General features: G+C 50.7%; 1 protein-coding gene across 5 annotated transcripts in view; it reads left to right on the top strand.

Annotated features, from left to right (window-relative positions):
- LOC142251160 (SLAIN motif-containing protein-like) overlaps positions 1-22,457 on the top strand; it is a 71,737-nt gene extending 49,280 nt beyond the window's left edge. For 4 of the 5 annotated variants that reach the window (XM_075323695.1, XM_075323694.1, XM_075323692.1 and 1 more), the window contains 3 exons: positions 738-875; positions 5,810-6,110; positions 19,759-22,457. In XM_075323695.1, coding sequence (XP_075179810.1) covers positions 738-875; positions 5,810-6,110; positions 19,759-19,822 — 503 coding nt within the window. In that variant the 3' untranslated portion in view covers positions 19,823-22,457. The remainder of the gene's footprint in view (positions 1-737; positions 876-5,809; positions 6,111-19,758) is intronic. The other variant, XR_012725290.1, reaches the window with a different exon arrangement.
- The last annotated feature ends 3,970 nt before the right edge of the window (positions 22,458-26,427 follow it).

Raw genomic sequence — 26,427 nt, 5'->3', positions numbered from 1 at the left:
ACTTTACACATCTGGGCATGCGCAGTTGTGTAAAGACAGCTGCGCTAACGGAATCCGTCAAATGACGCATTCTAACGGAATCCGCCACCATAGGCGTCCATTATAAAAACAACGGACGCCTAACGGATTCCTGCAGGTTGCGTTTTTTTGACACTCCGCCAAGCGCAGAAAAACGTTACATGCTGCGTTCCATCCGCCCGACGCAGCGTCAAAATAACGACGCTGCGTCGTCCAGCGGATGCAACGCAGACACTTGCGTTACAGTGCGTCGTCCATACAAGTCTATGGAGAATAGCGCAGTGCGTTAACGGACTGCGCTATTCTCCATAGTGACAGAATGCGCTGAACGCAAGTCTGAAACTAGCCTAATACTGCCCCCGTAGGGATAAGAAAGTAAGATGATGATTTTATTTGTTTAGTTATGTTTTGCAAAAAGTTAATTCATAAGCAATTGTTTTGACCAACAAAATATACTGCTTGATGTATCAACACTAACAAACTGGGGGGTCAAAATATGTGAATTTTCTTAACCTTGTTATTAATATCTATATGTCCTTAAATTTTAACGCATGATTTCAAGATTTGTTAACTACAAAACCTAATAAAAATCATTTGAACAAGGAAGAAAAAAAAAAAAAAGTAAGATGTTCTTTCATGTGGTTTAGAACTGTTGCCTTAATTGTATATCATTTAATTTATGAATAATTAATTTATTTAATTTTTTTCTTTTTTTTAAGATGACCTGAGACACAGCATGCCCAATCTTGCAAAAACAAGTCTCCGTTCCTTGGAAGCCGTGAGAAGCAGCCGCAGTTTGGAGTCTGATCTCCAGGGGCCGAGTGGAAGACTAACCCGGATCCAGCCGTCCACAAGCAGTATGTACTGAGCATGGGGTTATGTAGGGGGACAGAGGTGCTGTACATAAGGCAACTATATACATTAAGGCGTCACTAGCGGAAGAGACTAATTACTGCAGCAAGTCGTGACTGGCATTTTCCTGAAGATTCTTAACCCCTTCACCCCCGGCCACTAAAACACCCTAATGACCGGGCCATTTTTTGCAATTTTGACCAGTGTCACTTTGACAGGTTATAACTCTGGAACGCTTCAACGGACCCTGGCGATTCTGAGATTGTTTTTTCGTGACATATTGTACTTCATGTCAGTGGTAAATTTAGGCCGATATGTTTTGCGTTTATTTGTGAAAATTTAGGAAATTTGGCGAAAATTTTGAAAATTTCGCAAATTTCAAACTTTGAAAATTTATGCCCATAAATCTGAGAGATATGTCACACAAAATAGTTACTAAATAACATTTCCCACTTGTCTACTTTACATCAGCGCAATTTTCGAAACAAATTTTTTTTCCGTTAGGAAGTTAGAAGGGGTCAAAGGTCATCAGCAAATTCTCATTTTTCCAACAAAATTTACAAAATAATTTTTTTAGGGACCACATCACATTTGAAGTGACTTTGAGAGGCCTAGGTGACAGAAAATACCCAAAAGTGACCCCATTCTAAAAACTACACCCCTCACACTGCTCAAAACCACATCCAATAAGATTATTAACCCTTTAGGTGTTTCACAGGAACCAAAGCAATGTGGAAGGAAAAAATGAAAATTTTACTTTTTAACACAAAAATGTTACTTTAGCCATAAAATTTTCATTTTTACAAGGGAGAAAAGAGAAAGTACACAATACAATTTATTGTGCATGTTCTCCTGAGTACGCTGATACCCCATATGTGGTAAAAATCAATTGTTTGGGCGCACGGCAGAGCTCGGAAGGGAAGGAGCGCCATTTGAATTTTTGAACGCAAAATTAGCTGCACTCATTAGCGGACGCCATGTCGGGTTTGAAGACCCCCTGAGGTGCCTAAACAATGGAGCTCCCCCACAAGTGACCCCATTTTGGAAACTAGAGGCCTCAAATAATTTTTCTAGATGTTTGGTGAGCACTTTGAACCCCTGGGGGCTTCACAAAAGTTTATAGCGTTGAGCCGTGAAAAGAAAAAAATTTTTTTTTACCACAAAACGGTTGCTTCAACTAGGTAGCTTTTTTTTTCACAAGGGTAACAGGAAAAAATGCACCATAAAATGTATTGTGCATTTTCTCCTGAGTACGCAGATACCTCATATGTGGTGGAAAGTAATTGTTTGGGCGCATGGCGGGGCTCAGAAGAGAAGGAGCGCCATTTGACAGCAAAATTGGTGGGAATCATTAGCGGACGCCATGTCACGTTTGGAGACCCCCTATGGTGCCTAAACAGTGGAGCTCCCCCACAAGTGACACCATTTTGGAAACTAGAGCCCTCAAATAATTTTTCTAGATGTTTGGTGAGCACTTTGAACACCTGGGGGCTTCACAGAAGTTTATAGCGTTGAGCCGTGAAAAGAAAAATTTTTTTTTTTACCACAAAACGGTTGCTTCAACTAGGTAGCTTTTTTTTTCACAAGGGTAACAGGAAAAAATGCACCATAAAACGTATTGTGCAATTTCTCCTGAGTACACAGACACCTCACATGTGGTGGAAAGTAATTGTTTGAGCGCATGGCGGGGCTCAGAAGAGAAGGAGCGCCATTTGACTTTTCAAACGCACAGACGCAGTGCACTGATCGGCCGCTGCAGGACGCACGGTCTGATGCGATAAAAAAAAGCGTCGGGGATACGTAAAAAAAAAAGTCACGCCAAAAATTGACCATGGATGCCGATCCGTTATGTGCATCCCTGATCAGCGCTTGGCGGGACGCACGGACGGATGCGATACAAAAAGCGTCGCAAATACGGAAAAAAGTCACGCCAAAAATTGACCATGGATGCCGATCCGTTATGTGCATCCCTGATCAGCGCTTGGCGGGACGCACGGACGGATGCGATACAAAAAGCGTCGTGAATACGGAAAAAAAAGTCACGCCAAAAATTGACCATGGATGCCGATCCGTTATCTGCATCCCTGATCAGCGCTCGGCGGGACGCACGGACGGATGCGATACAAAAAGCGTCGGGGATACGGAAAAAAAAGTCACGCCAAAAATTGAGCAGGGATGCCGATCCGTTATCTGCATCCCTGATCAGCGCTTGGCGGGACGCACGGACGGATGAGGTGTAAAAATGGACAGGGGATACGGAAAAAAAAAAAAAAAAGTTATACTCACAGTACCCAGAGGACTAGCAGGAGGATCACTGACCAGAAGAGCTGCAGAGGAACAGATGGCAGAGAGATGGACAGCTTTACAGGAGCAGCAGGCAGATCAGCAGAATGCCCAGGAAGGACCCAGCGATGGACGCAGATGTGATCAGGCCGGTGAAGACAGGTAAGAGGACGTCGGGGGAGAGCAGAGGGGGAGAGGGGGGGGGGGTGAGAGCAGAGGGGGAGGGGGGGGGTGAGAGCAGAGGGGGAGAGGGGGGGGGGTGAGAGCAGAGGGGGAGAGGGGGGGGGGGTGAGAGCAGAGGGGGGGGGGTGAGAGCAGAGGGGGGGGGGTGAGCAGAGGGGGGGGGGTGAGAGCAGAGGGGGGAGGGGGGAGAGCAGAGGGGGAGACCGGAGAGGGAGCTGCAGAAGCAGAATAGAAATAATGGGGGAGGCAGTCAGATCGCGGGGGGGGGCGGATCGGGATGTCGGGGGGGGGGGGTGGTTGGGGGGGAGCAGATCACGGGGGGGGGGGGGGCACGGCAGGGGCTATCACGGCAGCGCGCAGGGGCACCGCGGGAGCGCGCACGGGCTGCAAAGTGAGCACAGTACTCACTTTGCAGCAGCAGCGGTGACCTCAGCAGCAGCGGTGGGTGGCAGATCGGGGCGTAGGGGGGGCAGATCGGGGGGGGGCACGGGCAGGGGCCTTCACGGGAGCGCGCAGGGGCCTTCACGGGAGCGCGCAGGGAGCGGAATACTTACCATTAGAGCTGCAGCGGCGGAGACATCAGAGGGCGGCGGCGGCAGCAGCAGCGGTGGCGTGGTACCAAAAGTACCAGCCACTCCACGCTGCAGACATGTTGGGGGAGGGCTCGCAGGCCAGCACAGGCCTGGGGAGGGCGGCCACCGGCAGATCAGACTGCCCCACTGCACACTGATTGGAGCGATTGCGCGTCATAGCACGATCGCTCCAATCAGTGCTGCAGGGGCTGGGGGCGGCATGTTTGAGGTCCACCTATGATATGCTGCTGCAGCTGCGGCATCTCATAGCTGGATCTCACAGGATCGCACTAATTCGGGCATAATTTTTGCTGAAATTAGTGCGATCGATGTGGTTGGCGGTTCAGATTTGAACAGCCAATCACATCGATCGTCGATAGGGGGTGGCGATGCCACCCCCCCTGGGGTCAAGCAAAGGTCCCCTGCTGTAAGAAACAGCAGGGGACATCATTTGAAAGCCGTTGCTATGGCCACGGCAATCAAATGAAGTTTAGGCCGTAAAATTACGTCCCTGGTCGTTAAGTCACGTTAAAATAGGACGTAATTTTACGGCCCCGCGGTCGTGAAGGGGTTAAAAGGTCCCACCCTCCTTATCGCCTTAGGATAGGAAAAATGAAAAATGTTGCTGAACGCTGTGGTCTGACCGGTGATCTCGACATTGGGGATCTGAAATGATGAGAATGGGGCTCTGCAGCTGCATATGGGGGAAAACAAAAATTGCAATCTGCTCCGTTTTTATGCCAGGATTATACTGAACTTTCAATAATCCGGCAAAGGTGACGTGGTCATGTAAACCTAAAAGTGGTACCCATTGGATTAAAGGGGTTGGCCACTACTTGTACATTGATGGCCAATTCTTAGGATAGGTCATCAATGTCTGATAGTCCGGGGTCCAGCCCATCAGCTGTTCTTGGTGCCAGTGGCAGCAGCTGGAAATGCTCAGTTTTTGAGCTGCCCCTTCTTCTGATAGCGGCCGGGTGCTGCACATCCGCTGCCTATTGATTTAAATGGGAGGCGGATGTGCAGTACTCGGCCTCGGCTGCTATACAAAGCATTTCCAGCTGCTTGCTGCTGCCGCCACGGGGACCGAGAACAGCTGATCGGCGGGGTGCCGGGGTGTCTGACTCCGGCTGATCAGACATTGACCTATCCTAAGGACAGGCCATCAATGTATAAGTAGTGGATAACCTGTTTTAAATGGAACAGAAATGCACATGTTCGGCCTCCGCTCCATTCATTGGCTATCGGGGTGCAAAGTATGGGACTTTTTCCTTCAGTCTCATACACTATCAATGCAGCCGAGGTCGAGCTTGCGCACGTCTTCTCCAATCAAGATGTGGCCGCAAATCCCATTCTCGGCATTTCAAAGCCACGATCTCAGGATCGCTGGTGACACCCTCCCTCCCCCCGCCCCCCACCCAGTGGTTGCAAAGTTACCCCCCCTATCCAGAGGATAACTTGGATTTATTGGTGCAGATCAAGAGAAATTCTCTAAATACTGAGGGTGGAGAAGAGACGGCAGAGAATGCGCTGTTGGTGCCTGAAGGTGTCTTGCATTTTCATTTTGTAGTTCTTTGTAGGGTCTCAATGTCATAGCCCAGGTTAGTGGAGCCACCAAGTGCCTGAGGATTGGTGGCTGGACACCAGGAATAGTTCCTCACATGGGTTATACAGCAAAGGGGTGACCAGAGTAAAGCCATGTGACGCTGGATCGGACAGAAACCTGCTCTGAGAAGCTGAGCACGCCAGAAATGCAGGGTGACCGCTTTTTCTTTCCCTGGAGGGGGTGACCAGACGCCCCCTGCAGGCGCTGCATTACGTTGTTTGCCATGCACAGCTTTAGGTTTTTGTACATATTTTTTCCTTGTGTTCTAGAATGTTGAGGTTTCTTCTCATTGCAGGTGTCCCCCAGAATAAGATGCGGTACAGTTCGGGCTCCAGCCATCCAGCCGGCGTCCGCCAGCCCATGAAAACTGGTTTAAGCACAAGCTCCCTTATGAACTCCAGGCAGCCAATGAAATCCTCTGGTTATAATGGATCAGGCGGGATCCGTAAGATGTCTTCACCCGGTTTAGCTCCAGTGATTCCCGGGGCTTCAAGAACCAGTAACCTTCCGCCATCCATGAAACACTCAGGGGCAAAATCTCAGACGTCTTCAGGAAACGCTGCTCCGAAAAGCAAGATGGTGCAGCCTTCCAGGAGGTGAGAGTCCAGGGTCGGGGCCATGTTTGGAGGGTAGTGTGCTCAAACTACTGAGCTGAGACACAAACAAAACCACAGCAGATCTGATGGGCGATTGAAGAAGGGAATTTTGTTTACTTACCGTAAATTCCTTTTCTTCTAGCTCCTATTGGGAGACCCAGACAATTGGGTGTATAGCTTCTGCCTCCGGAGGCCACACAAAGTATTACACTTTAAAAAGTGTAACCCCTCCCCTCTGCCTATACACCCTCCCGTGCATCACGGGCTCCTCAGTTTTGGTGCAAAAGCAGGAAGGAGAAAACTTATAAATTGGTCTAGGGTAAATGCAATCCGAAGGATGTTCGGAGAACTGCAAACCATGAACCAAAAGAACAATTTAACATGAACAACATGTGTACACAAAAAAACAACCAGCCCAAAGGGAACAGGGGCGGGTGCTGGGTCTCCCAATAGGAGCTAGAAGAAAAGGAATTTACGGTAAGTAAACAAAATTCCCTTCTTCTTTGTCGCTCCATTGGGAGACCCAGACAATTGGGACGTCCAAGAGCAGTCCCTGGGTGGGTAAAAGAATACCTCAATAAAAAGAGCCGAAAAAACGGCCCCCTCTTACAGGTGGGCAACCGCCGCCTGAAGGACTCGCCTACCTAGACTGGCGTCTGCCGAAGCATAGGTATGCACCTGATAGTGTTTCGTGAAAGTGTGCAGACTAGACCACGTAGCTGCCTGACACACATGCTGAGCCGTAGCCCGGTGCCGCAATGCCCAGGATGCACCCACTGCTCTGGTAAAATGGGCTTTCAGCCCTGAAGGAAGCGGAAGCCCAGAAGAACGGTAGGCTTCGAGAATCGGTTCCTCGATCCACCGAGCCAAGGTTGACTTGGAAGCCTGCGAACCCTTACGCTGGCCAGCGACAAGGACTAAGAGCGCATCTGAACGGCGCAGGGGCGCCGTGCGAGACACGTAGAGCCGGAGTGCTCTCACAAGATCCAAAGAGTGCAAATCCTTTTCACACTGGTGAATTGGATTAGGGCAAAATGAAGGCAAGGAGATATCCTGATTGAGATGAAAAGGGGATACCACCTTAGGGAGAAATTCCGGGACCGGACGCAGAACCACCTTATCCTGGTGAAACACCAGGAAGGGGGCCTTGCATGACAGCGCTGCTAGCTCAGACACTCTCCGAAGTGATGTGACTGCCACTAGGAAGGCCACCTTCTGCGAAAGACGTGATAGAGAGAGAGAGACATCCCGCAGCGGCTCAAAAGGTGGTTTCTGAAGAGCCGTCAGGACCCTGTTAAGGTCCCAGGGTTCCAGTGGACGCTTGTAAGGTGGGACTATGTGGCAAACTCCCTGCAGGAACGTGCGGACCTGCGGAAGCCTGGCTAGGCGCTTTTGAAAAAACACGGAGAGCGCCGATACTTGTCCCTTGAGAGAGCCGAGAGACAAACCCTTGTCCATTCCGGATTGAAGGAATGAAAGAAAAGTGGGTAAGGCAAAAGGCCAGGGAGTAAAACCGTTATTAGCGCACCAGGATAGGAAGATTTGCCAAGACCTGTAATAGATCTTGGCGGACGCTGGTTTCCTGGCTTGTCTCATGGTGGCAATGACATCCTGAGATAACCCTGAAGACGCTAGGAGCCAGGACTCAATGGCCACACAGTCAGGTTGAGGGCCACAGAATTCAGGTGGAAAAACGGGCCTTGTGACAGCAAGTCTGGGCAGTCTGGAAGCGCCCACGGTTGACCCACCGTGAGATGCCACAGATCCGGGTACCACGATCGCCTCGGCCAGTCTGGAGCGACGAGAATGGCGCGACGGCAGTCGGACCTGATCTTGCGTAACACTCTGGGCAGCATCGCCAGAGGAGGAAACACATAGGGCAGTCGAAACTGCGACCAATCCTGAACTAACGCGTCCGCCGCCAGAGCTCTGTGATCCTGAGACCGTGCCATGAATGCCGGGACTTTGTTGTTGTGCCGTGACGCCATGAGATCGACGTCCGGCGTTCCCCAGCGGCGACAGATCTCTCGAAACGCTTCTGGGTGCAGAGACCATTCCCCCGCGTCCATGCCCTGACGACTGAGAAAATCTGCTTCCCAGTTTTCTACGCCCGGGATGTGAACTGCGGAGATGGTGGAAGCTGTGGCTTCCACCCACTGCAGAATCCGCCGGACTTCCTGGAAGGCTTGACGACTGCGAGTGCCGCCTTGGTGGTTGATGTATGCGACGGCAGTGGCGTTGTCCGACTGGATACGGATCTGCCTGCCCTCCAGCCACCGATGAAAAGCCAATAGGGCTAGATACACTGCCCTTCGGCGCTCTATTGGGAGACCCAGACGATTGGGTGTATAGCACTGCCTCCGGAGGCCACACAAAGCAATTACACTAAAAAGTGTAAGGCCCCTCCCCTTCTGGCTATACACCCCCAGTGGGATCACTGGCTCACCAGTTTTCTGCTTTGTGCGAAGGAGGTCAGACATCCACGCATAGCTCCACTGTTTGTAGTCAGCAGTAGCTGCTGGCTCTATCGGATGGAAGAAAAGAGGGCCCATATAGGGCCCCCAGCATGCTCCCTTCTCACCCGCGGTTGGTGCTTGTAAGGTTGAGGTACCTATTGCTGGTACGGAGGCTGGAGCCCACATGCTGTTTTCCTTCCACATCCCCTGGAGGGCTCTGTGGAAGTGGGATCTTGCCGGCCCCCAAGCCCTGGGGCCGGGCTCCATCCACAGACCCATAGAACCTGCTGGATGTGGAGCGGGAGTGCCGTTCAGGGACAAGGCCCTGCAACTGTCAGGTACTCTGTGTCCCCGGCAGGCACGGACACTCTCAGGGCTTGCTGAGCGTTGTAGTGCGCCGGGGACAGTGGCGCTGTACGCTGGGGGTTAGGTCACTGCAGCTTTGCTGAGTGACGTTGTGTATTGGGAACTACTGCGCCGACCGCTCCTGGAGCGGCGGCGCAGCTGCGACTTGTGGTGCGCCGGGGGCTTTGCGCCGACCGCGCTTTTACGGCGGCGGCGCTTCTAACTTTAGCCCCCGGCTTCTGCGGCCTAGCGCCGCTTCGTTCCCGCCCCCACCCTGTCAATCAGGGTAGGGGAGAGACGCTGCTCAATAGGCAGCGCCGAGGGCTGGAGCTTTATTTACATGCTCCAGCCCTCTCACTAGGCACAAGGGGAAGCAGACTTCCCGCTCTTCGTCGGTGTACGCCCAGGGCCCGCCCCCCCTCTCCACAAGGACGCCGGCAGCCATTACACATGCGATCTGGCTAGGGAGAGGCAGCAGGCTCTGGGAGACCCAGACTAGAGGGATTTCTGGCGTCCACACACCGCTCCTAAGCGGGCGGTAAGCTGCACAGTAGTGCTGGCCCCACTAGTGCATCAGTGATATATAGTGTACTTTTGTCTTGGTACCATATATATATATATATATATATATATATATATATAGTTGCACTGTAGGTCGCTTCTTGGCTGGACACCCTGTACTGCTCTGAGGAGGCAGCAACATGTCATCCGCAAAACGCAAGGCTGCCAAGGCACGGGCTGTGTGCACTGTTTGTGCTGCATGTGGGGCTGATCTACCGGCAGGCTCCAAAGACTCACATTGTGTGCAATGTTCAGTCCCAGTGGCACTTCGTCAGCCAGAGCCTATTGTGGTGGTAGCCCAGGCAGAGACGCCTGTGAACCCTGCCCCGGTGACGGGGACAGACTTTGCAGTGTTTGCTGATAAAATGTCTGAGGCTATGACAAAAATCCTGGAGACCTTGCAGGCCAGGCCAGTTCCTCAGACCATGGACAATGCTGTGGCTATGCTCTCTGGTCCCCCTCAGTTGGAACTAATCCGTACTTCAAGGGGGTCTCAAGCATCACAAGCTGAAGTCTCTGACTCAGATGACAGTCCCAGGCAGCCTAAGCGAGCTCGCTGGGAAAGACCCTTCACGTCATCACACTGCTCAGGGTCTCAGCGAGAAGAATCTCTCTGTGATGAGACTGAGGACGGTGATCAGGATTCTAATCCTGAGGCCCCTCTCAATCTGGATGCCCCTGATGGTGACGCCATGGTTAATGACCTTATATCGGCGATTAATAGACTGTTGGATATTTCTCCCCCAGCCCCTTCTGCAGAGGAGGCAGCTGCACAGCAGGAGAAGTTCCATTTCCTATATCCCAAGCGTAAATTAAGTGCTTTTTTGGACCACTCTGACTTCAGAGAATCAATCCAGAAGCACGACGCTCATCCAGACAAGCGTTTCTCTAAACGTTCTAAGGATACCCGTTATCCTTTTCCCTCTGAAGTGGCCAAACGCTGGACCCAGTGTCCAAAGGTGGATCCCCCAATTTCCAAGCTTGCGGCTAGATCTATAGTCGCAGTAGAGGATGGCGCTTCACTTAAAGATGCCAACGACAGACAGATGGACCTTTGGTTGAAATCTGTCTATGAAGCTATCGGCGCGTCGTTTGCTCCAGCATTCGCGGCCGTGTGGGCACTCCAAGCTATTTCAGCTGGTCTGGCACAGGTGGATGCTATCATGCATCCAGCAGTACCGCAGGTGGCGTCCCTAACTTCGCAAATGTCTGCGTTTGCGACTTATGCTATCAATGCTGTCCTAGAATCTACGAGCCGTACCTCTATGGCGGCCGCCAATTCTGTGGTTTTGCGCAGAGCCTTATGGTTAAAGGACTGGAAAGCAGATGCTGGTTCCAAAAAATGCTTAACCAGCTTGCCATTATCTAGAGACAGACTGTTTGGTGAGCCATTGGCTGAAATCATAAAACAGTCCAAGGGTAAGGACTCTTCCTTACCACAGCCCAGAGCAAGTAAACCTCAACAGAAAAAGTGGCAGTCGAGGTTTCGGTCCTTTCGAGGCTCGGGCAAGCCCCAATTCTCCTCGTCCAAAGGGACTCAGAAAGGACAAGGGAGCTCAGATTCCTGGCGGGCTCACTCACGCCCCAGGAAAGCAAATGGAGGAACCGCTTCCAAGGCGGCTACCTCATGACTTTCGGCCTCCTCCCTCCGCATCCTCGGTCGGTGGCAGGCTCTCCCGCTTTTGCGACATTTGGCTGTCTCAGGTCAAAGACCGGTGGGTAACAGACATTTTGTCTCGCGGGTACAGAATCGAGTTCAGTTCTCGGCCTCCACTTCGGTTCTTCAGAACCTCCCCACACCCCAACCGAGCAGATGCCCTGCTGCAGGCGGTGGACTCTCTAAGAGCAGAAGGAGTCGTGATCCCTGTCCCCCCTCTAGAACGGGGGGCGAGGATTTTACTCCAATCTCTTTGTGGTTCCAAAAAAGGACGGCTCCTTCCGTCCTGTTCTGGACCTAAAACTGCTCAACAAGCATGTGAACGCCAGGCGGTTCCGGATGGAATCCCTCCGCTCAGTCATTGCCTCAATGTCCCAAGGAGATTTCCTAGCATCAATAGACATCAAAGATGCTTATCTCCACGTGCCGATTGCTACGGAACACCAACGCTTTCTGCGCTTCGTCATAGGAGACGAACATCTTCAGTTCGTGGCTCTGCCATTTGGTCTGGCGACAGCCCCCCGGGTGTTCACCAAGATCATGGCAGCAGTGGTAGCAGTCTTGCACTCTCACGGACACTCTGTGATCCCTTACTTGGACGATCTACTAGTCAAGGCACCCTCTCAGGAGGCATGCCAACTCAGCCTGAATTTTGCACTGGAGACTCTCCAGGCGTTCGGGTGGATCATCAACTTCCCAAAGTCAAATCTGTCACCGACCCAATCACTAACGTATCTTGGCATGGAGTTTCATACTCTCTCAGCGATAGTGAAGCTTCCGCTGAGCAAGCAGCGGTCACTACAGACAGGGGTGCAGGCTCTCCTTCAAGGTCAGTCGCACTCCTTAAGACGCCTCATGCACTTCCTCGGGAAGATGGTGGCGGCAATAGAGGCGGTTCCGTTTGCGCAGTTTCATCTGCGTCCACTTCAATGGGACATTCTCCGCCAATGGGACGGGAAGTCGACATCCCTGGACAGGAAAGTCTTCCTTTCCCAGACGGCCAAGGACTCTCTGCAGTGGTGGCTCCTGTCCACCTCATTATCACAGGGAAGATCCTTCCTACCACCGTCCTGGGCGGTGGTCACGACAGACGCGAGTCTGTCAGGGTGGGGAGCAGTGTTTCTTCACCACAGGGCTCAGGGTACGTGGACTCAGCAGGAGTCCACCCTTCAGATCAATGTTCTGGACATCAGAGCAGTGTTTCTTGCCCTACTAGCCTTCCAGCAGTGGCTGGAAGGGAAGCAGATCCGAATTCAATCGGACAACTCCACAGCGGTGGCATACATCAATCACCAAGGAGGGACTCGCAGTCGGCAAGCCTTCCAGGAAGTCCGGCGCATTATGATGTGGGTGGAAGCCACGGCCTCCACCATATCCGCAGTTCACATCCCCGGCGTAGAAAACTGGGAAGCAGACTTCCTCAGTCGCCAGGGCATGGACGCAGGGGAATGGTCCCTTCACCCGGACGTGTTTCAGGAAATCTGTCGCCGATGGGGAAGGCCGGACGTCGACCTAATGGCGTCCCGGCACAACAACAAGGTCCCAACATTCATGGCACGGTCTCGCGATCAAAGAGCTCTAGCAGCAGACGCCCTAGTGCAAGATTGGTCGCAGTTCCGGCTCCCTTATGTGTTTCCACCTCTGGCACTCTTGCCCAGAGTGCTACGCAAGATCAGATCCGACTGCAGCCGCGTCATACTCGTCGCTCCAGACTGGCCGAGGAGGGCGTGGTATCCGGATCTGTGGCATCTCACGGTCGGCCAACCGTGGGCACTACCAGACCGACCAGACTTACTGTTCCAAGGGCCGTTTTTCCATCGGAATTCTGCGGCCCTCAACCTGACTGCGTGGCCATTGAGTCCTGGATCCTAGCGTCTTCAGGCTTATCCCAAGGGGTCGTTGCCACCATGAGACAGGCTAGGAAGCCCACGTCTGCTAAGATCTACCACAGAACGTGGAGGATATTCTTATCCTGGTGCTCTGCTCAGGGAGTGTCCCCCTGGCCATTTGCATTACCTACCCTTCTTTCTTTCCTCCAATCTGGGTTAGAAAAAGGTTTGTCGCTCGGCTCCCTTAAAGGGCAAGTCTCGGCGCTATCCGTCTTTTTTCAGAAGCGTCTAGCACGACTTTCTAAGGTGCGCACGTTCCTACAGGGGGTTTGCCATATAGTTCCCCCGTACAAGCGGCCGTTAGATCCATGGGATCTGAACAGGGTACTAGTTGCCCTCCAGAAGCCGCCCTTCGAGCCTCTGAAGGAGGTTTCACTTTCTAGACTTTCACAGAAAGTGGCTTTTCTGGTAGCGATCACATCTCTTCGGAGAGTGTCTGAGCTAGCAGCGTTGTCTTCCAAGGCTCCCTTCCTGGTCTTCCACCAGGACAAGGTAGTGCTGCGCCCCATTCAGGAGTTTCTCCCGAAGGTGGTATCCTCTTTTCATCTTAATCAGGATATCTTTTTGCCTTCGTTTTGTCCTCATGCAGTTCATCGGTATGAGAAGGATTTACATTTGTTAGATCTGGTGAGAGCACTCAGAATCTACATTTCCCGCACGGCGCCCTTGCGCCGTTCGGATGCACTCTTTGTCCTTGTCGCTGGTCAGCGCAAAGGGTCGCAGGCTTCTAAGGCCACCCTGGCTCGATGGATCAAAGAACCAATTCTTGAAGCCTACCGTTCTGCTGGGCTTCCGGTTCCATCAGGGCTGAAGGCCCATTCTACCAGAGCCGTGGGTGCGTCCTGGGCATTGCGACACCAGGCTACGGCTCAACAGGTGTGCCAGGCAGCTACCTGGTCGAGTCTGCACACTTTCACCAAACATTATCAGGTGCATACCTATGCTTCGGCGGACGCCAGCCTAGGTAGAAGAGTCCTGCAGGCGGCAGTTGCCTCCCCGTAGGGGAGGGCTGTCTTCGCAGCTCTAACATAAGGTATTTCTTTACCCACCCAGGGACAGCTTTTGGACGTCCCAATCGTCTGGGTCTCCCAATAGAGCGCCGAAGAAGGGAATTTTGTTACTTACCGTAAATTCCTTTTCTTCTAGCTCTTATTGGGAGACCCAGCACCCGCCCTGTTGTCCTTCGGGATTGTTGGTTTGTTTGCGGGTACACATGTTGTTCATGTTGAACGGTTTTCAGTTCTCCGATGTTACTCGGAGTGAATTTGTTTAAACCAGTTATTGGCTTTCCTCCTTCTTGCTTTTGCACTAAAACTGGTGAGCCAGTGATCCCACTGGGGGTGTATAGCCAGAAGGGGAGGGGCCTTACACTTTTTAGTGTAATTGCTTTGTGTGGCCTCCGGAGGCAGTGCTATACACCCAATCGTCTGGGTCTCCCAATAAGAGCTAGAAGAAAAGGAATTTACGGTAAGTAACAAAATTCCCTTCATCTCCAGAATATTGATCTGAAGGGATGACTCTATCGGAGTCCAGGTTCCCTGAGCCCTGTGGTGGAGAAAAACCGCCCCCCACCCTGACAGGCTCGCGTCCGTGGTGACCACAGCCCAGGCTGGGGGTAGGAAGGATTTTCCCCGCGACAGAGTTGGGAAGGAGCCACCATTGAAGTGACGTCTTGGTTGCAAGGGAAAGAGAGACGTTCCTGTCGAGGGAAGCCGACCTCCTGTCCCATTTGCGGAGAATGTCCCATTGGAGTGGCCGCAGATGGAATTGCGCAAACGGGACTGCCTCCATCGCTGCCACCATCTTCCCCAGGAAGTGCATGAGGCGCCTTAAGGGGTGTGACTGACTCCGAAGAAGGGATTGCACCCCTGTCTGCAGAGAAAGCTTTTTGTCGCTCGGAAGCTTGACTAACGCTTGCTGGGTATGAAACTACATCCCAAGGTACGTCAGTGATTGGGTCGGTGTCAACTTGGATTTCGGGAAGTTGATGATCCACCCGAACCGCTGGAGAGTCGCCAGAGCGACAGACTTTGTTGACACGCCACCCGAGACGGGGCCCTGACTAGGAGATCGTCCAAGTAGGGAATCACCGAGTGGCCCTGAGAATGCAGGACCGCCACAACGGATGCCATGACTTTGGTGAAAACCCGTGGTGCTGTCGCCAAGCCGAAAGGCAATGCCACGAACTGGAGGTGTTCGTCCCCGATGGCGAAACGCAGGAAACGTTGATGTTCGGGTGCGATCGGCACATGGAGATAAGCATCCTTGATGTCGATCGAAGCTAGGAAGTCTCCTTGTGACATTGAGGCGATGACCGAGCGGAGAGATTCCATCCGGAACAGTCTGGTTCTCACATGTCTGAGTAGCTTGAGGTCCAGAACGGGACGGAATGACCCGTCCTTTTTTGGCACCACGAACAAGTTGGAGTAAAATCCGCGACCACGTTCCTGAAGGGGAACGGGGATCACAACTCCTTCCATCTTTAGAGCGGCTACTGCCTGAAAAAGTGCGTCGGCCTGAGCGGGGGGCGGAGAGGTTCTGAAGAAGCGAGCCGCAGGACGAGAGCTGAACTCTATCCTGTAACCATGAGACAGAATGTCTCTCACCCATCGGTCTTGAACATGTGGCCACCAGGCGTCGCCAAAGCGGGAGAGCCTGCCACCGACCGAGGATGCGGTCAGGGGAGGCCGCGAGTCATGAGGAAGCCGTCTTGGAGGCAGTGCCTCCTGCGGCCTTTTGTGGGCGAGACTTGGATCGCCACACATAGGAGTTCCTCTGGCCTTTCTCCGGCCTGTTGGACGAAGAGGATTGGGACTTGGCGGAGGGACGAAAGGACCGAAATCTCGATTGAACCTTTCTCTGTTGAGGTCTCTTAGGTTTGGCCTGGGGTAAGGAGGAATCCTTTCCCTTGGACTCCTTAATAATCTCATCCAATAGTTCGCCAAACAAACGGTCGCCAGAAAACGGCAAACCGGTTAAGAACCTCTTGGAAGCCGAATCTGCCTTCCATTCGCGCAGCCACATGGCCCTGCGGACTGCCACAGAGTTAGCGGACGCTACAGCTGTACGGCTAGCAGAGTCCAGGACGGCGTTCATGGCGTAGGATGAAAAGGCTGACGCCTGAGAGGTCAAAGCCGCAACTTGCGGAGCAGAATTACGTGTGACAGCATTAATCTCGGTTAGACAAGCTGAGATAGCTTGGAGTGCCCACACGGCTGCAAAGGCCGGGGCGAAAGACGCGCCCGTGGCCTCATAGATGGACTTCACCAGGAGTTCAATCTGTCTGTCAGTGGCATCCTTTAGCGATGAGCCATCTGCAACCGACACCACGGATCTAGCCGCCAATCTAGAGACTGGAGGATCCACCTTGGGACATTGAGCCCAACCCTTAACGACTTCAGAGGGGAAGGGGTAACGCGTGTCAGTGAGGCGCTTAGTAAAGCGCTTGTCCGGGACCGCTCTGGGCTTCTGGACAGCGTCCCTGAAGTTAGTGATCAAAAAACGTATTGCGTGTACGTTTGGGGAACCGAAACTGGTGTTTCTCCTGCTGAGACGCCGACTCCTCTACAGGTGGCGGCGGGGGAGAGAGATCTAACACCTGGTTGATGGACGAGATAAGATCATTTACTAAGGCGTCCCCCTCAGGTGTATCAAGGTTAAGGGCGACATCAGGGTCAGAGCCCTGAGCTGCGACGTCCGCCTCGTCCTCCAGAGAGTCCCCAAGCTGGGATCCCGAGCAGCGAGAGGAAGTCGGGGAAGAGTCCCAGCGAGGCCGCTTAGCCGGTCTAGGACTACGGTCCGGGCAGGAGTCCTCCGCCTGAGACCGAGGGGCCATCCTATGAGCGCGCTGTGGCGCGGACCGCGAGGGGCCTGGAGGCGACGAGCCCACAGGGGCCGGGGCCTGTGAAAGGTCCGGTCTGGACTGCAAAGCCTCTAGCAGCTTGGCAGACCATTTGTCCATAGACTGAGCCATGGATTGTGAAAGTGACTCAGAGAGTTTCTCAGCAAAAGAGGCGAACTCTGTCCCTGCAGCCTGGTCAGGGGGAGCAGGGGGATCTACATGAGCCGAGGGGCCCACCAGTGTCCGAGGCTCCGGCTGAGCAAGCGAAACAGGGGTCGAGCATTGCTCACAGTGAGGGTAGGTGGAACCCGCAGGTAACCTAGCCCCACAAGAGGTACAGGCCGCAAAAAAACTCTGTGCCTTAGCAGCTTTGCTCCTTGTGGACGACATGCTGTTGTCTCCTAGGAGAGTGATCACTGAGGGTATATGGGAAAGGGGTATACAGCCCACCAAACAGATAGATATAGATATATACGTATCTAATCCGGCACCCTAGGGGGACCAGCACCGGGTGACCGGTGTGGCTTACCGACTGCTAACGAGCGGAGTGTGTCCTCCAGATTCCCTGCCTTGGATCCCCCGGAGCTGCAGAGCTGTTCACTGAGAATCCTCCACCGGCAGAATTCCAAAAAATGGCTGCCGGAGCTCTCAGGGGAGGAGTGGAGCCGTGGGCGGCGCCAGGAAAGTGCGGGAATCTGGGGTCCCCACAGTGATCAGTGAGGGGGGAGGAAACATGCAGGATGCTCCAGCCCTCACATCCGACGTCAGGTCGGTAATCCTGCCCTTACCCCTGACAGGCAGGCCCGGGGATGGGATTTTTGCGACTAGGCCGCGATGAAGCCGGGGACTAAATTTGAGACCGCGCCCGACAAGCAAGCACGGTCGGCGCGGAAGTCCACCGGCCTCCTGAATTCAGCAGCCGCCGCGGCTTCCGGGAAGAAGGTGCGCTCCCTGCACAGTCCCCAATGGGGACACAGAGTACCTTTGAGTTGCAGGGCCCGGTCCCTGAGGTTGAAGAGGCTCCGGTCCGGCAGGTTCCCACAGGGGCTGCGGATGGAGCACGGTCCCAGTAAATGGATGACCGCTTAGGATCCCACTTCTCCCAGAGCCGCTTAAGGGATGGTGAAGGAGACGGCATGTGGCTCCAGCCTCTGTACCCGCAATGGGTACTTCAACCTTAACAACACCGCCGACGTAGTGGGGTGAGAAGGGAACATGCCGGGGGCCCCGTGGGGGCCCTCTTTTCTTCCAACCGACATAACTAATATGAGAATGCATGAGTGGATGTGTGCCTCCTTCCACACAAAGCATAAAACTGAGGAGCCCGTGATGCACGGGAGGGTGTATAGGCAGAGGGGAGGGGTTACACTTTTTAAAGTGTAATACTTTGTGTGGCCTCCGGAGGCAGAAGCTATACACCCCAATTGTCTGGGTCTCCCAATGGAGCGACAAAGAAAAGAGGTATATGTATGTGTTTATATACAGTGTGTCCACCGCCATTAACTTGAGAACGGCGGCAGCTATAGGCTTAGAAGTGGTGTCTAGGTATAGTAAAGTAGCCATGCACTAAGCAATGAAACCACCTATAGCGCCACCTGGTGGAAAACAACGGAGTTAACATTTTTAACTCAAACGGAACGAGCTAGAGAAAAAAAGTGAATTACAAAGTTGTAGGTCATCATCAATTCAATATGAATCGACACCTTGCATACAGAAATGCTATGATATGAAACCCATGACCCCCCCCCCCGGAAACATTGAATGATGGTCACACATATGGCGCTCATATAACTTTGATGCTCATAGTGGTTATCGTCGGCTGCAATGCACATCTGGGCTCTGCACAGCATGCTGTATCTTGCTGCACGTTGTGCAATATGGTAGGTGACACGTTTGCACAAGCATCTGTGATACGTCGTCGTAGGTCCTGCAATGTTGGTGGAGGGGTCGCATACACCTGCTGTTTGATGTGACCTCACAGAAAGAAGTCCTATGGGGTCAAGTGAGCGTGGAGGCCACTCCACACAGCCACCATACCCAATGACTTGTAGGAAGGTCTCCATGAGGTATCGCTTCACGTCCACAGCCTTGTGAGGTTTACATGTTCTAATCATAGTATTTCTGTATGCAAGGTGTCGCTCCGTATTGAATTGATGATGCCCTACAACTTTGTAATTCACTTTTTTTCTCTATCTCGTTTCTTTTTGAGATAAAAATGCTAATGCCGTTGTTTTCCACCAGGTGGCGCTATAGGTGGTTTCATTGCGTAGCGCATGGCTACTTTACTATACGTAGACACCACTTCTATGCCTATAGCTGCCGCCGCTCTCAAGTTAATGGCGGTGGACACACAGAGAATGAATAACTGTTGGCCTCTTGAGGGTATGGACCAACATCATTAAGTGATGGTCTGTTTTGGTCTTATACAACCAGCACTTCCTAATCTGTGGCCTGTTGCAAACCTACCAACTCGCCAGGGCATGCTGGGACTTGTAGTGTTTCAACTGCTGGAAAAATCAGATATTGGACATCACAATCCCAAAAACAGATGGTTACATAGGTGGAAAAAAAGCCCTCGGTCCATCTAGTTCATCCCTCCTCCACCAATGATACATTTTGTCATATATAACCGACAATGTTGTGTGTACTGAGGAAAGCCCTGATATAAAAGCTGTTATAGTATCTGTCGTTACTACCTCTTGTGGTCGGTATTCCACAGTCTGACCGCTCTAACTGTAAAGAACCCTTTCCTATTTAACTATCAGAATCGCTTTTCTTCCACTCGCAGTGAATGCCCCCTGGTCCTTAGTATTGTCTTTGGAAGAAATAAGTCATGTGCCATATTGACACATATATATTATCCTCTAAAACCCTGACTCCTTCCTTCTCTTTTCTGCAGATCCCTCTCTTCACGGACGAATCCTCTGGACAATGACGACTCGTGGAAAGAAGGATGCTATTAAATCACCCCAAAGACGAGGAACTTTTTCTTTTTCTTTCTTCTGTTCAGACTGGTCCAGCGGGCTGGACCGAAATATTTTAGAGGGGGCGGTGGGAAATAAACAGGGAGACCCTTTCCCGTCTCCAGGATCTGAGGACCCATTTTGTGTTTTTGCTGTAGTTTACGTTCCGGATCTTCGGTTCTGACTCTTTTCCGCAGTTCTTGTGTTTGTTGCTTGTTGTAGACAATGAATTTATCTCACCATTCTGAGCCGCTCGGTTTCAGAAGGACAAAAACAAAAAAATCTCTATTCGTGTCATTGGACATTTTTGCACTATTGCTGTTCCAGCTCCGTCTACACATGTCAAGGGGAGACAATAATTTAAGAAGAAAGTATATTTTCACCCAAATCTTCCTGATGGACCGTGTGCACAGGGCTGCCCGGACCGTATACCTGCCTCTGTGCACAATATCCGGGCTTGGAGAGTAGTTATGGTGGGATTGGGATTTCGTGTGGTCACACTAAAAGACACTGTGATGATGATGATGGAGGAGGTTAGGATCGGACATGTTGAGTTGGCATGCCTGATCCTTGTGTTCTCTGTGGAGCTGATCTCCTCTGGGATCACATATACACTGGCCCATGTTCCTGTGCATGGTGATGTCGGCCAGATGTCGGCCATCGAATGTGTAAGGCCAACTTTAAAGGGATCTTATCATGGTGCCCAAACCACTGACTGCTTGAGCATAGTAAAGTATATTTTTCTGTATACTCTGGTGGTTTCAGTAAAAATATAATTTGAAGATCTGGCCAAGGTGCATAACCAGAGACTAGACCAGTCCGGCACCACGCCAGGTGATCGATGGGTCACTTCTATTTCCTCCTAATTTAGTTTTTTTTTTCTTTTTTCAGCCACTTTAAAATACCCAACAATATATCTAAAAGGGTCGTCCGGTCTCAGAATAATTGTCTGCAGCTACTTTGTGACTACAGACTGCTGAATCATGACTGTGTGATTTGTGCACTGTGACTAGTCCCCCCTATTTCCCCGTACAGGGGGTGCTCATGCTTTTAGGTGACTTCCATACCTGCGGTCACGAGCCAACTGGTCTCCTGAGCTGCTGTTGAGCGAAGCCAGATGAGACTAATTGGCCTGTGACCACAGGTATAGCCACGAGACCACCCACCCACACAGGGAACTCATGACTACACAGGCGGCTGGAGACTTTTCTATGACTGGACAATCCCTTTAAATAAAGCGTTTACTAATACCCGCGACAGAGCCAGTGCTTGTGATCATACATCGCTCCTGATGAGATGGTGACCGTGTCATTCCCACTGCGGGCGGCTCAGGCTCTGGCTCCATTTAGACGTCAGTGTGTTGTCATCAGGATATTGGATCGGAATTTCATCCATTTTTTCTACCATTGGTGTGGCAATTTGTTTTTTGGTGTAAAATAGAAAAAAAAATACGTTTTTGACCTGCAAATCCAACATGTCTGTTTTCAAGGACATGATCATATAATGGGTACAAGTATCTAACAAACATAGACGTTTAAATGGCCGCAGGTCACTTTAAGGGAGAATGGCTTGGATACATGGCGAATAGAGGTGTGTGAAAAAGCTTCTCGACCCTGGTGCAGCCGTCCATGACCGCCAGATCAGAGCATTGGGAACTTCCCGTCACCTCTACTGACATTGTGTGCGCGCCATGGTGCCGGGGAGGCTGGCCGGGCTCTGCTCTGGTGGCCGTGGACTACTGCCGTGGTCGCTGCTCTGGGGTGCTGTGAATGTTTTTGCTCCACTCTTTGACACGTGATGTTAGACAAGCACTGGCCTATGTGCGCACACTGCGTTTTTTTTTTTTTTTTTTGGACGCTGCGTTTTTGTGGCAAAAAACGCACCCATGGCAAAAAACGCACGCGTTTTGATGCGTTTGTCCAATGCATTGCATGGGTGGAAAACGCAGAAAAGCATTGACATGACCGTTTTTTTTTCTTTTCAGCTCAAAAACGCAACAAAAAAAAAGTTGTTTGCGGACAACAAAAATGAAGTCATGCAGTTTTGAGCCCAAAAACGCACCCGAAAAACGTGAAAAAACGCACCGTGCGCACATAGCCTTAGTGGCTGTTCGGTATATTACTTTTGTGTATTTTAGCAGCTGCTGAATCTCTTTTTTTTTTTTTAATTTTAGCCCAAAAAATGCAACCACAACCTCCGACATGTGCAGACGTGGCGCTGCCCGGTCCGTTCCTGAAGATCACGCTGTGACTTAGACGGTCTTAACATTTTCTATGGTTTTCTGTTCTTTGCCCATTCAGAGGACTCGAAACATTTTTGTATTTTTTTTTTTTCTACTTCCAAAGCAGAGATTGTTTTGTTTTTTCATCTGCAAGTTTTTAACGTCGTGGACTTGAAGCGGTTAAATGTGTGAATATCTGTATATACATAGATCTATTGAGATGAAGTCACTGGATTCCCTTCCCCCCCCACCCGCCACAAGGACCCCGGCCTAGTAATCACAAACGACGACTGTGCACAATATTTGTGTGGTTCTATAAAGTGGATTTAGTTGCATTGTGTAGAAGAGACTGTTTTGTGGAACGTCACACTATGATTTCCTGCTTGACAACCTCTCAGTAAATGGAGAAATGTACATTGCGTTGTGCGCTTTTTTTCTGACTGTGTAGTGTGGTTTTTTTTTTTGTTTTTTTTTTTTATCCATTGCTCAAAACCTCTTCATACATTTAGGATACATCATGCGGCTTTCCTGCAGTCACCACTAGAGGGAGCAACTGCTGAGCATTAAATTTGTTCATAGCAGGCAGCTGGCTCCCTCTAGTGGTGCAGGTGGGAATTACAGGGGCTCTCCAGATGGAAAATAGAAATGTCAGTGATAAATTTGGAGGGGGCTGGTTGAATCTGCAGCAATGTGACAGCTATACTGCAGTATTATATAAGCAGTCACTTGTGTCCCCTAAGGGGGGAGGAAGTGGAGACTAATATGAACATGTTGAGAGTTTTGTTTTTTTTTTTAACTAAAATAAAAAATTAATGTTGATTACCTCCATGATCTCCAAAATACAGGAAAATTGTTAGCTTATTGGGTATCTCGTCTGTGTAATGTCCGAACATGATGGGCCAAAATGGATGGTACCTACTACCAATAACCACAGATTGTCCCACAAAAAAATTATTTTTATATATACCCTGTTACCCCAAAAATAAGACACTGTCTTAGTGCCTTTTTCGGTGTAAAAAAAAAGTCTTATTTTCAGGGGGTGTCTTAGTCTCTAGGAGACATGGTTGGGGGGTAAATTTAACCCCCCACAAAAAGCAGAAGTTCACTGCACGGGGTCATGGGGTCTTACACTTGCCGAGAAGCAAGCGATATCGCTGGATGTGGTGAGTGTGTATATGCGATCTGGTGTGTGTGTGTGTGTGTGTGTGTGTTCTGCTGCAGGTCGTTGATGCGCTCTCCTGGTCCGTGTCTAGTGAGTATGATCGGGGGTCTTCTCTCTTCTTTCTTTAGGGGGTGTCTGCTGTCTATAATGAAGTGTCCTTTAGTATCTTTAACTTTTTACCGCTGCACGAACACTTGATTGACTGTGGCTAGGTCTTATTTTCAGGGGATGTCTTATATTTAAGCCTCCCTGAAAACTCCTGCTAGGTCTTATTTTTGGGGAAACTGTGTGTGTGTGTGTGTGTGTGTGTGTAATCTGCCAAGCCAATTTTTTGGGGGGGGGATATTAATGCAGCTGCCCTCTTAATTCTAAGGAAGTAGAGTTGAGAGAGTATCTAACTATTCGTACTTGGTATACACATAATGAGTATTGTCTAATACTCACTGCATTCTGAATAGTGTGTGCAATGCAAGTCAATGGGGAAATCTTGCAAAGTAATGGGTAACCCGAATGCCGTACTATTCGTGCGAATAGTGCAGAATTCTGGTTACTTGTTACTTTGAGTATTCCCCATTGACTTGCATTGCACACACTATTCGGAATGAATACGCGAGTATTAGGCCGGCTTCTCACTTGCGATTTTCTCACAGTAGTGCAATATGAGAAATTCTCGCATTGCTCTCGGACACATGTTAATCAATGAGGCAGCTCCCATCTGCTATTTTTTTTCTCAGTCAAAATTGGACTGCGAGAAAAATCGCACTATGCTGCGTTTTGGAGAGTTTCTCGTGCTAGTGTCTCCAATGCAACTCTATGGGAGCGAGTAAATGGATGTCACACGGACCGGCACTCACACCATCCTAGTGACATCCGTTTTTCTAAATACATTTATTGCATGTTTCACAAAACACTGGAAATGAGTGAGGTCTCAAAATGTCTGTCAATCTCCACTCCCGGACGCTCATTATTCAATCTCATTCCTGCTTTCACTGCCCACCAGCGCTGATGATTGGTTGCAGTGAGACAGCTGCAGTAAAATAAATAAATTAATTAAAAAAAAAAAAACAGCGTGCAGTTCACCCCATTTTTAATACCAGCCAGGGTAAAGCCACATGGCTGAAGGCTAGTATTGTCAGGATGGAGAGCCCCCCCACCCTAACAAGATCAGCCAGCACTGTACCCGGCTCATCCCAAATTGCCCTGGTGCGGTGTCAATCGAGGTAATATGGAGTTAATGGCAGCTGCCAATAAGTCCTAGATTAATCATATCAGGCGTCTCCCTGAGATACAGGGTAAGTTTAACCCCTTAACAACCGCGGGCAGTAAAATTACGTCCTAAATGTCATAATGTTACTGCCCGCGGTTCTCCGGCGGCAGCATGCCGCGATCGGCACACAACTCAGCTGATTTTTCACAGCTGAGATGTGTGCCTGCTAGGCACGAGCAGAATCGTTATCTGCTCGTGCTGATTAACCCCTTATATGGCGCTGTCAATATGTGACAGCGCCATTATAAGCACGGTCGCGGTAAACTTTTACTTACTGCCCGATACCGGAAGTCACGTGATGCGATCACGTGACTTCCTATAGTTGTCATGGTAGCACAGGGTCATGTGATGACTCCTGTACTACAGATGACTTGCTTTCACTTTCGCTGTGCCCGCGGCACAGCAAAAGAGAGAGAGCGTATCTGCTGTTTACAGCTGTGCAGCTGTGATCAGCAAATACTGCAGAGCGATCGGATTGCTGATTGCTATAGCCCCCTAGGGGGACTAGTAAAATAAAGTTTAAAAAATTAAAAAAAACAAAAAACCTAAGTTCAAATCACCCCCCATTGAAAATGAAAGGGTTAAAAAAATATACACACTTTTGGTATCGCCGCGTCCAGAAACGCCCAATCTATCAAAATATAAAATCAATTAATCTGGTCAGTAAACGGCGTAGCGGCAAAAAAAATTCCAAACGCCAAAGAAGGGAATTTTGTTTACTTACCGTAAATTCCTTTTCTTCTAGCTCCAATTGGGAGACCCAGACAATTGGGTGTATAGCTACTGCCTCCGGAGGCCACACAAAGTATTACACTAAAAGTGTAAAGCCTCTCCCCTTCAGCCTATACACCCCCCGTGCTGCCACGGGCTCCTCAGTTTTGGTGCAAAAGCAAGAAGGAGGAAAAAATTATAAACTGGTTTAAAGTAAATTCAATCCGAAGGAATATCGGAGAACTGAAACCATTCAACGTGAACAACATGTGTACACAAAAACAGGGGCGGGTGCTGGGTCTCCCAATTGGAGCTAGAAGAAAAGGAATTTACGGTAAGTAAACAAAATTCCCTTCTTCTTTGGCGCTCCATTGGGAGACCCAGACAATTGGGACGTCCAAAAGCAGTCCCTGGGTGGGTAAATAATACCTCATAATAGAGCCGTAACGGCTCCGTCCTACAGGTGGGCAACCGCCGCCTGAAGGACTTGCCTACCTAGGCTGGCATCTGCCGAAGCATAGGTATGCACCTGATAGTGTTTCGTGAAAGTGTGCAGGCTCGACCAGGTAGCTGCCTGACACACCTGCTGAGCCGTAGCCTGGTGTCGCAAGGCCCAGGACGCTCCCACGGCCCTGGTAGAATGGGCCTTCAGCCCTGAGGGAACCGGAAGCCCCGAGGAACGATAAGCTTCGAGAATTGGTTCCTTGATCCACCGAGCCAGGGTTGATTTGGAAGCTTGTGTCCCCTTACGCTGGCCAGCGACAAGGACAAAGAGTGCATCCGAGCGGCGCAGGGGCGCCGTACGAGAAATGTAGAGCCTGAGTGCTCTCACCAGATCTAACAAGTGCAAATCCTTTTCACACTGGTGAACTGGATGAGGGCAAAAAGAAGGTAAGGAGATATCCTGATTGAGATGAAAGGGGGATACCACCTTAGGGAGGAATTCCGGAACCGGACGCAGAACCACCTTGTCCTGGTGAAACACCAGGAAAGGAGCTTTGCATGACAACGCTGCTAGCTCAGACACTCTCCGAAGTGAAGTGACTGCTACTAGAAAAACCACTTTCTGCGAAAGGCGTGCGAGCGAAATATCACTCATTGGCTCGAACGGTGGTTTCTGAAGGACCATCAGCACCCTGTTCAGATCCCAGGGTTCTAACGGACGCTTGTAAGGAGGGACGATGTGACAAACCCCTTGCAGGAACGTGCGTACCTGTGGGAGTCTGGCCAGGCGCTTCTGAAAA

The sequence above is a fragment of the Anomaloglossus baeobatrachus genome, chromosome 9 (assembly GCF_048569485.1).
Source record: "Anomaloglossus baeobatrachus isolate aAnoBae1 chromosome 9, aAnoBae1.hap1, whole genome shotgun sequence".
Lineage (NCBI taxonomy): Eukaryota > Metazoa > Chordata > Amphibia > Anura > Aromobatidae > Anomaloglossus > Anomaloglossus baeobatrachus.
This window is presented reverse-complemented; position numbering and strand designations above follow the sequence as displayed.